The following is a 13,596-nucleotide window of genomic DNA, read 5'->3' as shown; positions in this document are numbered from 1 at the left end:
TTTCATTGTATTTAAATCATTATTTTTTTTATAAATTGCGCATAGGCTGTGACTTAGAATTAAATACACATTAAACAAAACATTACTTGTTAGTGACTTTTGAATACATTTTTAGAATACTTACTGCTTACTGAGGTATAGCCTACAGCAGGGGCGTGCCCTGAGGTCGTGGAGTGAGCGCTACTGGAGCGAAATTGGAGTGGGCGAGAAGGCCGACACTCCAGCTTTTGGGAATCTCGCTCCACACTCCAGTCAAATTGGGCACACTCCGCTCACATGCTCTGTTCAGAAGTGAATGGTGTGCTGGATAAATAGTTATTGATATAATGACATAATGTACTCAAAAAATGGTTAGATGCTGATAAAGAACATTTGGGTTGGCTCATTGACTTCAAACAGAAACACCGTTGAGTGACAGCTGTCCAAATGTTGACCTTACAGCCGAGAGTGATAGAACGTTGGAGTAACAAAAACGAGTGGCTTGTCAGTTAGATTAGTATTTTTATTGGTATTCCTTGAATTTGTCTGCTAAAGTGACTGATGATGTGCATGATTTTTTGCAGCTTTAAATGGATGATTGCAGGACTGTCTCATCTGTTCTCTCCGATCGGGTGAATATTCTTGCACCATGCTCAAACATTAGAGCCCCCTCTATATGCGATCTGTGAACATCTTTGGAAGGATATGCAGTACTCTCCCCTCCTGCAGCTCAGAGATTAAAGCATTTGATCATTCCACTGTGTCATTCTTTGTAAAATCCTGGAGATTTTGCTTACTGAGGAGATGATTACCTCTCGTTTTCCTCCCTCTCTCCCTCTCTCTAATCAGTATAAACAGTGAAGTCATACCTTCCAGGGACCTGTTTTCGCTCTCTGGTGATGTCACCAGCAGCCAATCAACACATAGCGCTGGGCTAGGTAGAGGAGGCAGGGAGAGTCTCTTTCTAGGCCCTGGGTATATGTGTGGGGACACACTGCTGGGAGCAGTGCTTTCCCTCAGCCCCCATTATTATCTGCCTCTGTCGCCGCCAAGCAATGAAGAATACACACACACAGATCCATATAGCAAACCACCATCCAACATTACAGCAATGTTTTGGTAAATGTAAATATGACTGTTGTCATGTTAATAGTGTTCAATGTAAGTGCCTGATTTCTCTGTACTGTAGTACAGGGGTTTGAACATCCTCCGACTGCCCAAAATGAAGCTGTTTTGCTTTCAATGTAGAATTAGACAAATGCAACGCAATTATATGATAACCATCCTCTGTTGAGTGCAAAGTGAGGTAATTAAGCCAATTAAGCTATTATTTCATGTTGACCTCCAGCCAAGGTGACTGTTGAAGCATTTCATGAGTCTGAATAGGGGCTTAATATGCACTTGAAAAGCTTGTGCAGTTTTCCTTTGCTTCACACCCATGAAATTGAGCCTCTTGCTGTAAACGTGAGTTAAGTAATAGTCACGTATATCTTTTGAGTACATATTCCTGAGTGGCCGAGTTACAATTTTGACTTAAATCTGTTTGAAAATCTATGGCATGACTTGAAAATGGTGATCTAGCATTGATCTACAACCAATTTGACAGAGCTTTAAGAATTAAAAAATAATAATAATGTGCAAATATTGTACAATCCAGGTGTGCAAAGCTCTTAAAGACTAACACAACAAAGTGGAATAAGTCAAGTGGGATGAATACTTTCTGAAGGCACTGTATATACAATATATCTGGTGTTAGGATTGATTTGCCAAGAATTTCTCTTCTCAACAAGTGTCCTTCACTTAGTTTTCCTGGTTGCTGGCATTCTTTCACCCTACTGTTTGCATGCAGTAGTGCAGAATGTGATGTGTGAAGGTTTACAAGCATCATTGTCTCTGCTGCTCCCTGACAGAGATGGAAGAGGAAGCGAGACACTCCATATTTTTCCCAACGGTTAAAGGCCTGACTGAGTGAACCATCTTCATTTATCCACAATCTTTGTCTTCGATTTGTCCTATTCACAGAGGTTCTTGCTAGGCCCCTGACTATAGGCGTACCTACTCTAGCCAGGCAGTTCATTTCCTCCCTCCCAGTAGCGGAAATGAAGAGTTGGTGAGACATTGGTCATTAAGTTACAATAACTGATCAATGATCAAATATATCAGGGCAAAACAAAAACTAGCATACAACGGCTGGAGGGCACCATGGACGTACCACATTCCTATAGCAGTACACTGGCAGTGGGTCATCCTCATAAAGACAAACCCAATAATCCCAAACATCCCTATGGGCCACGGGGGTGAGCAGAGCACCATTTAATTAGCTGTATTGACTGGTAAAATGAAAGCACACTTCTCTTCCGGTTGTAAAGCCAAGCCATGCGTGAATTAGTAGAGGATCAATGCTCTGGTAGAATGGATAGCCCTGTGGTCAACATGTGGACACAAAGCTTCATCGTAGTGAAACCAACAACATCACGTCCTTAGTCTGTGTCTGCAGAATGATGTATTGTCAATAAGGCAGTTGAGATGTGTTCCATCCAAGTCTAGGACATGTAAGGAAAGTGCAGTAAATAAACGTACAGACTCTCTGACTCGTAGTAAAGCCTCATGTCACGACAGCTAGGGATATACCACTGTATATATCATGTTTTGTTTTGTGATTATTGTACTTCATTAACATTTTTCAAGAAGGCTTTCTAATCTTACATTTCTCTGTGAAAAACAAACAACATGTTTGTGGTTGATGCTGGCACTCTAAGTCACAATGTAGATGATATGCTAATGAAAGATGACTCTCTTGCTTCTAGGTTGCTTTCGGTTGGTTATTTCACCACAATTAAGTAACGTCCCTAGCTGTTTCCTAGATACTCACAATTCACTCCCCCTCTCCGTTTCCCAGGTGCCCACGGCGTGCGAGAGGAGCCCCAGTTTGTGACGGTGCGCGCTGGAGAGAATGTCATCCTGGGATGCGATGTGGCCTACCCGCTGAATGGCCAGCCCTATGTGGTGGAGTGGTTCAAGTTTGGCGTGCCCATCCCCTTCTTCATTAACTTCCGCTTCTACCCGCCTCATGTGGGCCCGGAGTATGCCGGTAATAGGACACCTCTCCCTATTTATTAGCCCAAACCATGGATGTCAAAGTCGTTTTGGCGTTGACAAAACCAATGTAATTTTGTACACCTACAGTTGAAGTCGGAAGTTTACATACACTTAGGTTGGAGTCATTAAAACTAGATTTTCAACCACTCCACAAATGTCTTGTTAACAAACTATAGTTTTGGCAAGTTGGTTAGGACATCTACTTTGTGCATGACACACAGTAATTTTTCCAACAATTGTTTACAGACAGATTATTTCACTTATAATTCACTGTATCACAATTCCAGTGGGTCAGAAGTTTACATACACTAAGTTGACTGTGCCTTTAAACAGCTTGGAAAATCCCAGAAAATGACGTCATGGCTTTATTAGCTTATGATAGGCTAATTGACATCATTTGAGTCATTTGGAGGTGTACTTGTGGATGTATTTCAAGGCCTACCTTAAAACTCTGTGCCTCTTTGCTTGACATCATTGTAAAATCAAAAGAAATCAGCCAAGACTTCAGAAAACAAATTGTAGACCTCCATAAGTGGTTCATCATTGGGAGCAATTTCAAAAGGCCTGAAGGTACCACATTCATCTGTACAAACAATAGTAAGCAAGTATAAACACGATGGGACCACGCAGCCGTCATACCCCTCAGGAAGGAGATGCGTTCTGTCTCCCTGAGATGAACATACTTTGGTGCGAAAAGTGCAAATCAATCCCAGAACAACAGCAAAGGACCTTGTGAAGGTGTTGGAGGACAGGTTCAAAAGTATCTATATCCACAGTAAAACCAGTCCTATATCGACATAACCTGAAAGGCCGCTCAGCAAGGAAGGAGCCACTGCTCCAAAACCGCCATAAAAAGCCAGACTATGGTTTTCAACTGCACTTGGGGACAAAGATCATACTTTTTGGAGAAATGTCCTCTGGTCTGATGAGACAAAAATAGAACTGTTTGGCCATAATGACCATTGCTATGTTTGGAGGAAAAAGGGGGAGGCTTGCAAGCCCGAAGTACACCATCCCAACCATGAAGCACGGGGGTGGCATGTTGTGGGGATGCTTTGCTGCAGGAGGGACAGGTGCACTTCACAAAATAGATGGCATCATGAGGTAGGAACATGTTGCTTCAATATATCCACATCATCTCAAGACATCATGAAGTTAAAGCTTGGTCGCAAATGGGTCTTCCAAATGACCCCAAGCATACTTCCAAAGTTGTGTCGCAAAATGCCTTTAGGACAACAAAGTCAAGGTATTGGAGTGGCCATCACAAAGCCCTGACCTCAAACCTATAAAACATCTGTGGGCAGAACTGAAAAAGTGTGTGCGAGCAAGGAGGCCAACAAACTTGACTCAGTTACACCAGCTCTGTCAGGAGGAATGGGCCAAAATTCACCCATCTTATTGTGGGAAGCTTGTGGAAGGCTACCTGAAACGTTTGACCCAAGTTAAACAATTTAAAGGTAATGCTACCAAATACTAATTGAGTATATGTAAACTTCTGATCCACTGAGAATGTGATGAAAGAAATAAAAGCTGAAATAAGTAATTCTCTCTACTATTATTCTGACATTTCACATTCTTAAAATAAAGTGGCGAGCCTAACTTACCTAAGACAGGGCATTTTTACTCTGATTAAATGTCAGGAATTGTGAAAACTGAGTTTAAATGTATTTTGCTAAGGTGTATGTAAACTTCCGACTTCAACTGTATGTAGCCTCTTTACTTACAGTAGTAATTGCCTAAAATCTTTTCTCTGAATTTGTGCCCAAGGCTGGTCTAACTGGTAAACCCTCCACCTGCAGTATTCAGACACCTTTACTTTTATTTTACCATAAAGGCCTATTCTAAAAATGTATGAAATACATGTTTTTCCTTATCAATCCACACGCAATACCCCATAATAACGAAGCAAAAATTGTTTTGGGGAAATGTTTGCAGATTTATTAAAAATATAAACAGAAATACTTTTTTTACGTAAGTATTCAGAACCTTTGCTATGAGACTTGAAATTTAGCTCAGGTGCATCTTGTTTCCATTGATCAACCTTGTTTGTACTACTTGATTGGAGTCCACCTGTGATAAATTCAATTGATTGGACTTGATTTGGAAAGGCACACACCTGTCTGTATAGGGTCCCACAGTTGACAGTGCATGTCAGAGCAAAAACCCAGCCATGAGGTCAAAGGAATTGTCCGTAGAGCTCCGAGACAGGATTGTGTCGAGGCACAGATCTGGGGAAGGGCACCAAAAATATCTGCATCATTGAAGGTCCCCAAGAACACAGTGACCTTTTTTTATTTTATTTAACCTTTATTTCACTAGGCAAGTCAGTTAAAAACAAATTATTATTTACAATGACATCTTACTGGGGAACTGTGGGTTAACTGCCTTGTTCAGGACCATAACTACAGACTTTTACCTTGTCAGCTCAGGGTTTCGATCCAGCAACCTTCCGGTTACTGGCCCAAAACTCTAACCGTTTGGCTACCTGCCACCCCCATTCTTAAATGGAAGAAGTTTGGAACCACCAAGACTCTTCTTAGAGATGGCTGCCCGGCCCAACTGAGCAATTGGGGGAGAAGGGCCTTGGTCAGGGAGATGACTAAGAACCCAATGGTCACTCTGACTGAGCTCCAGAGTTCCTCTGTGGAAATGGGTGAACCTTCCACGAATCAGATCTTTATGTGGTCAGACGGAAGCCAATCACCAGTAAAAGGCACATGACAGCCTGCTTGGAGTTTTCCAAAAGGCATGTAAAGGACTCTGACCATGAGGAACAAGATTCTCTGGTCTGATGAAACCAAGATTGAACTCTTTGGCCTGAATGCCAAGCATCACGTCTGGAGGATACCTGGCACCCTCCCTACCGTGAAGCATGGTGGTAGCAGCATATTGCTGTTGGGATGTTTTTCAGCGGCAGGTACTGGGAGACTAGTCAGGATTGAGGGAAAGATGAACAGAGCAAAGTACAGAGACATCCTTGATGAAAAACTGCTCCAGAGCGCTCACGACCTCGGACTGGGTCGAAGGTTCACCTTCCAACAGGACAACGACCCTAAGCACACAGCCAAGCTGACGCAGGAGAGGCTGCGGGACAAGTCTCTGAATGTCCTTAGGTGGCCCAGCCAGAGCCCGGACTTGAACCCAGTTGAACATCTCTGGAGATAACTGAAAATTGCTGTGCAGCGATGCTCCCCATCCAACCTGACAGCGCTTGAGAGGATGGGGGGAAAACTCCACAAATACAGGTGTGCCAAGCTTGTAGCGTTATACCCAAGAAGACTCGAAGCTCTAATCGCAGCCAAAGGTGCTTCAACAAAGTGCTGAGTAAAGGGTCTGAATACTTGTGTAAATGTGATCTTTCAGGTTTTGTTTATTGCCAATTGTTTTTTTTTAAACTGCTTTTGCTTTGTCGTTATGAGGTATTGTGTGTAAATTGATGAAGGGGAAAACAATTGAATCCAGTTTAGAATAAGGCTGTAAAATGTGGAAAAGGTGAAGGGGTCTGAATACTTTCCAAATGCACTATAAATCTCGGCCCCACCGCTACTCTGCATTTCCCTCCCTTCATCCCATATCATTCATATGTCAATACACATTGACATATGAAGTTGGGAGACCAATGTTCTTTCAGATTCACAAGGTCAAGTGTGTGTAAGGAGGGAGCACGTTTGAGATTTTCACTGCAGTCCAGGTTGTCTCCCCTCCCCTAACACCCACAGTGGGAAACAAATGTTTGGTAAAAAAAATATGCCTTCAGGTGCGAGAAGTGCGATACTGCTTGTGAAACACTTAACTGACTGCCACAGGAGCTTTAACTATGCGACCAAGCACACTAACAGTAATGGTTGACATAATAAAGTTGTTTTTTGACAGGTGTAAATGGATATAATGAATGGGAATTAAATATGTTTTACATTTCTGTTGATAAAATGGATTGATGTATCATGATGGTAAAGAGAAAAGGGTGTCTTCCTTTAAAACTGGACAATAAACAACACTAGGTGACCTCTTTAACTATGAAAAAGTATCCTGCAATGATCACAGTACATCTTCACAGTGGATAAGAAAACAATCCGCTTCCCTTTGAGTTACATCCTGTGGAAATGACATCACTCCCATTCGATGCATTATACTGTTAATATGCCATATATAATTAGCGCACTATAATCCCTATTTGGTCAATAGATTAGCTGCAGTCTGCATCAGATAAACACGTTCCTGTTAAAGCGTCTTTACAATGCAGAGCCGGGCTCCCACAGCAAAAGCTTTCGGATTTGGAGTTGGAGGCAGTTGCTATGAATGTCCTCTTTATAATGTATTATAAACAGATGATTATGACCGATAATCCAGCGATTTAGCAGAATGGGGAATACTGTGGCCGAATAGCTAACTGAACAGCCAAGTAGCTAGTCACTTGTGTGTGGTGTCTGTGAATCGGGACTCTTTATAATGACAGGGAACAAGAGCAGAGGAAAGGAATACATTATCATGAGAAACAAGCGAGAAACGTGTTCCCTCAAAGGCGATTTCTATTTGTCGGAATCATGTATATAAGAAAAATATTCTGTTTTGACTCATTTAATTTATTTTTTATTAAGTCATTGAAACTCATCAATAGCCTTCAGACAATCACTGGCCTTTGGGAAAAGAACAGACAATCTCTCAGAATAGTGGTGCTGACTTGAATTAGCTGTGGACAATCAGTTGTGGGAGAATACCCACCCAGGTGTTATGCCATTGCACTTCAAACAGAAGCTGAAGTTGAAAGGCAACCTCCAGACCAAAGGTGCGTATCGGTAGAGGTGACGGGTCAAAAGTGCTTTGGACTTTTTTCCCCCTTCGAAATCTGGAACATTACAGCATCGATACGGAGCGGAGACAGAAAGGGGATGTGGTCATTTTACTGAGCATGTCAGTTTTAAAAAAACTAAACCAAACCCTAAAAATGTATCAGACGTTGCCAGGGGCAGGATATGCAATTTTTATGGTCGGTCCTGACAGTGAACGTTAATTAGAGAGCGGCTGAGGATTTCTACCTCTGGCCAAAGTCAGAGCAGTTCTGTCGGTTAGGTTACATCAGCATCTACTGTACAACAGGGTACACCACACTCTGGAGACACAGCATGGATCATATGTATTGCTCCTTATTTTATTAGGTTGAAGCTGCAAACTAAATCCCCGTTTAGAGAATCCTAATCAACAAAAGTATTATTATATGGGTAATTCATTCCCCAAGGGATTGTTTCAAGTTTTTTTTATCAAGTTTAAAGCTGTGTTTGTCACATGCACAAGTACAGTGAAATAAGGCATGCAGGCAGGGATTAGGAGAAAGTGACTGGTAGCAGGATAAATATAATAACAGTAAACAGTATGGCAGCAGCATAAGTGGTGTGTGGATGTGTGTATTGTGGTGAGTTTGTGTGTGTGCAACAGTGTAAGTGTAGGCGTGATAGTTGGATATACATGTAGACAGGGCTGAAAGTTGACTGGTAGCAGGAATATATAAATACTTATGGTAATATACTAATAAACAGGAGTAATAATGTAGCAGGATAAATGTATGCATACTAATGGTAATGGGAATCAATAATCATTTTAGCAGCAGCGTAGGTGTGAGGGGGAGCAGTAGTTGTTAGCCATTTAACAGTCTTATGGCCAGGGGATAGAAGCTTTTTAAGAGTCTGTTGGTCTGAGCCTTGATCCACCGGTACTGCCTGCCAGATGGGAGCATGGAGAACAGTCCATGTCTCGGGTGGCTGAAGTCTTTGGCAAATTTTTTTATACCTTTCTCAGACACATGCACGTCCTGGATGGCTGGCAGCTCACCCCCAGTGATGCCCTGAGCCGTCCCCATCACCCTCTGTAGGACATTCTGGTCGAGGGCTGTGCAGTTGCCATACCAGACGGTGATACAACCAGTCAGGATGCTCTCGATGGTGCAGCTGTAAAAGTTCCTAAGGATCTGAGGGGCGGTGCCAAGTTGTTTCAGCCTTCTTCACGGCTATGCTGCCGTGAGAAGAGCTGGTTAAGTCCTCAGTGATGTGGACACCGATGAACTTGAAGCTCTTGACTCTCTCCCCTGTGTCCCTGTCAAATGTGGTTGTGATTAAAAGCATTTTACTCGATCAAAGATGCCAATCATATAGACAGTGTTTTACTGCGCCAAGGGACAAATAATTGAAGGTGGTAGAACCATTTTCAATCTTCTAAAATAGCTTCCAGCCTTTATCTCTAGATGGTAGGTGTCTTTTTTGTTTTGAATACCTTTCAAGGGATATATGCTGCTCCTTTAAAATCTTCCCTGGTGCTGTTTTTAGACTGCTCCTCGTACCCTGGTACAAATTACATTTGACAGTCCTCACTACTGCCAATTTCTCCCTGCTGCGCTACAGTAGCTACAGAACAGGGGCCTTTTTCAATTTGTGCTACTGCGAAGCGCTAGTCGTCGCTCGCTAACTGACAGCCACCTCCCACAGTGAGGATGGAACAGCGCCAGAACAGATTGATGGTCAGTGTCAAGGCTAGGGTTCAATACCATTTCTTATTCACACAGTGGCCTGAGTTGTGCCCGTTGTAGATTGGACTGGTGCTTTTTTTGCCAGGGGGCACTGCTTCCTCTGGTTGAGAGACTGCCCTCTGCCTGTCGTGCCAACAGAGTGTGGCTTTGTTTCGGGGTCGTGTCATAGCCACCCCAAGCCAATGAAAAGGGTGTGTGTACTGGCAGCATGGCATTTCCACTTTGTCCTAGAGTGGAATATTAATCACTGGTGTTTGGCTTGTCCCATTAGGAGCTACAGAGTCTGTTTGTCACATGCCGTACTCTGGGCCTAAATGAGACTTCAATTCAAACACCATCGACCTGGGTCATGTCTGCATTTGATTGTCTTCATAAACAATGTGATACACTGCCTGCCTTTGACTGCAAATGGATTAAGATTGCTTCTGAAAGGAACTTTGTCGTTGCTGATGGTTAATGTAGCAGAAAAAAACGGATCCCCCAAAATAACCTAACATATGGAATGTTCCAACCTTCATCCCCTTGCAATTCCTGAGAACTTTGCTGTCAAAGATTGCACATGGTAACCTTAGAAAAACATTGACCCTGGTCTATCAGAATATCAATGGGAACCCCAAACGGATGACTTTCCTTACACTTGCCCTAATACCAAGCCAAACCTCATAGTACTGATATCTCTCCCTAGACTCTCTGTTTCTGTAAAAACAAACACATTTTTGGATCAGGCATCTTTTGCTGAATCCAAAAGATTGTGTTACTCTTGTTTCAACCAAAAAGAGCCACAGTAACGGTTACATGTCCCCCAAACTTGTTACTATGTTTAACCTAAATTTCTGTGTAGTTTAACCTCTGTCCCCCCCCCCCTCCCTTTATCACCCAGATAAAAATACAGCTGAATTTTAAAGCTCTCCTTCCTTTCTAATGGCCCGGCAGGCTGTGGCCCAGTTCTCCTTCTGCAGTATCGATCTCCAACACTGAACAAATATTTGCTACTTTGCTCAGAGGAGAGAGCCAACCCGCAACCACAGCCACGCTCCCTTATCTACTAGAAGAATCTCCAAGTTAGGCCAATAAAAAGAGGGTGGCCTCCGTATTGCCCCTCTTCCGTCAAAGTTCTTTAGCAGAGAGGCCTCCCAAGTGGCACAGCGGTTTAAGGCACATCATCAGTGCTAGAGGTGTCACTACAGATCCAAGTTCGATCCTGGGTTGTCGCAGCCTGCAGTGACCGGGAGACCCATCAGGTGGCGCACAATTGACCCAGCGTCGTCCGGGTTAATGAAGGGTTTGGCCAGCCGGGATGTCCGTGTCCCATCGCACTCTAGCGACTCCTGTGGTGAGCCGGGCGCATGCACGCTGACATGGCCGCCAGTTGGATGGTGTTTCCTCCGACACATTGGTGTGGCTGGCTTCCGGGTTAAGTGAGCAGTGTGTCAAGAAGCAGTGCGGCTCGGCAGGTCGTGTTTCTGAGGATGCATGGCTCAACCTTTGACTCTCCCGAATCCGTACAGCAGTTGCAGCGATGGGACAAGACTGTAACCACCAATTGAATATCACAAAATTGGGGAGAAAAAGGGGTAAAAAGTTGAAATGTCTTTCAAAAAAGTTATTTAGCAGAACATGTTAGGAGTCATTGGAGCTAGTGTGAATCACAGATGTCCCCTTTCACGATATCACCCCGTATGACAATCACTAGGTGTGTCAGACTGCCATGCACTGACAGATGTGATGTAATGAGAGGAGAGAAGCGGGTAAGGGCTGGACTTGTCATCATTAGCTCAGAGAAGAGGGCCCACTTGAGTGGTATTCTAGACCTGAGGCTTCATGATGCGGCCCAACTTGTACACACACACAGTTAAATAAAGATAAACCGATATATACATTTAGACATACTGTAGATACAGATATAAACATGTGCATGTACAGACACTGACAATAAAGACACACACATGCTATTATGATGACAAAAACTGATGGATAGACACTGCATACTTGCAAACAGTCTAGGAAAAAAGTCGGTGGTTCTATTAATAATTATTTCCTATTCACCCTGTTTCTCACTTTACTTCACTTGATATAACCTGGTGTGTTGCATACAGGGGATATAGTCGGCCCAAATGGATGTCACTCAAACACATTGACTCTGGGGACCGCGTAGTGAGCTGTGGAGCGCTTTGATAATGTTGCTGTTGTGGGCCGTTGTGCCCTCAAAGCCCTTTGTTTTGCCCATATCGTCGGCCGCCATCTGTTATGAGCGGTCGCTAGATTGCCGAGAGCAAATCATAAATCCCCCTCCCCCTCCCTTTCCCTGCTTGACCCGTAAAGAGTGAAAGCCGCTGTGACACTCTGGGCTGCTACTCAACTCCCGTAGTCTTAAGGCTTGGACCCACAAAGGATACTGACTGCCAAGAGGTACTTGGCATCGCTGCCTAGAGTGTCGGCAGTCAACTTTTTGTTGTTCACATAGCACAGATTGCCCACCGATCAGCCTCGTTAAAATACTCCAGACCACAAGGTGGCAGTAGCTTTAAGCTATCGATTTGTTTGGCTTGTACCTGCTGTAGATAGCTAATGCTAGCTAACTAGCAAGCTGCACTAATGTTGTTTCTAGCGAACTAGAATGTGTACCAAGCCCTTGTTGATTCTAGCCAGACGGCCACAACTACACTACAGTATGTGGACACTTTCTTGTCGAACACCTTTTGCTGCTATAACAGTTTCCACTCTTCTGGGAAGGCTTTCCACTAGATGTTGGGACAATGCTGAGGGGACTTGCTTTTTCCTTGTCACTCTTGTCAGCTCCCCCAGGTTTGTCGGTACCAGGTTGGTACACAGCATGTGCATCTTTTGTTCTAGCAAGAGAAGGAATGGCCTTCTACTCAGGGCCGATGCCAGAACGAATCAGTTGGATGGGCATTTGATTTCTATAGAGGGGCACGTTTCTTACACGTTTGTGTTTTTTTTTATGGGTTTTATAGTAAGCACATGTCATTTAACTGTAAATTTAAAAAAAAAAAAAAAATTTTAATGTGGCATTAACACAACCAATCATGATGTTTTCATCTGATTGTCAAACAAATATCAAGATGGAGGCTACCTTCGCATGTTCGTCCCAAAAAATCTTCCATCCAAACAAACTGTGCCCTCGCTGACTTTCCTTTCATTCGCAAGTGGCTGAAACACACCGGAGAAAACATCAGAGCGAGCTAAACAGCGCCCCTCTGCCTTACTATATGTATCACATGTATTTGATGCTGTCTGGCCAAAAATGCTTCCTCTTTTTGGACAGACAGCATCAGATACATGGGCTACATATACTGAGGCAGAGGGGCGCTGTTTAGCTCGCTCTGATGTTTTATCTGAGATTGATGTGTCTTTCTGTCAGCGGGCGTCTCGGTCAAATAAATTATCAATATTAAAATATTTTTGTTGGATGGGTAAGGAGGTACGGTAGGGCGAGCCAGGCCCCCTAAGGCTGACACAAAATGCTTGCCCTGCTCCTACTTTGCTAAGTACTAATTGGCAGTCAGATTTCTCGTGTGTCTGACCCCTTAGTGTTATGATGGATTCAGATGGGGCAGACTCTCGTGGCTCTGTGCTCTGTTTCTATGGGTCTGGTAGGGTGTTGGGGTTCGGAACCGCACCCTGCTTGCGCGACCCAAAATTAAACAAGTCCATCTAACGGCATTCCTTCCGCTTTTATAGACCAAAACGGGAACTTGTTCTCAACTAGCCTACCTGGTTAAATAAAGGTGAAAAAATATATAAATATATATATATATATATATATATATATATATATATACTGGGTCACTTCTTTTCATCTGGCATGCAAACCTAATTGCTATCTAGCAGGCAAACTTCACTTGGGAGAATACTAAAACCATTTAATCTCGCCAATCTTGGACCCCTGGGAGCTATGCCTTATGCTAGCTGGCTGAATAATGAGGGGCTTTTATTATTATTCTAGTTATTTCACCAAAGGCTATTTACTCACTTCACTT

General features: G+C 43.3%; 1 protein-coding gene across 6 annotated transcripts in view; it reads left to right on the top strand.

The window, feature by feature from the left end:
• The window catches only part of igsf9bb (immunoglobulin superfamily, member 9Bb), a 191,733-nt gene that overhangs the window by 53,039 nt on the left and 125,098 nt on the right, over nucleotides 1-13,596 (top strand). For all 6 annotated transcript variants that reach the window (XM_090192514.1, XM_036937598.2, XM_090192518.1 and 3 more), the window contains exon 2: nucleotides 2,879-3,070. In XM_090192514.1, coding sequence (XP_090048640.1) covers nucleotides 2,879-3,070 — 192 coding nt within the window. The remainder of the gene's footprint in view (nucleotides 1-2,878; nucleotides 3,071-13,596) is intronic.

Source organism: Oncorhynchus mykiss, chromosome 12 (genome assembly GCF_057628025.1).
Source record: "Oncorhynchus mykiss isolate SJ-2025 chromosome 12, ASM5762802v1, whole genome shotgun sequence".
NCBI classification, from domain to species: Eukaryota; Metazoa; Chordata; class Actinopteri; order Salmoniformes; family Salmonidae; genus Oncorhynchus; species Oncorhynchus mykiss.
This window is presented reverse-complemented; position numbering and strand designations above follow the sequence as displayed.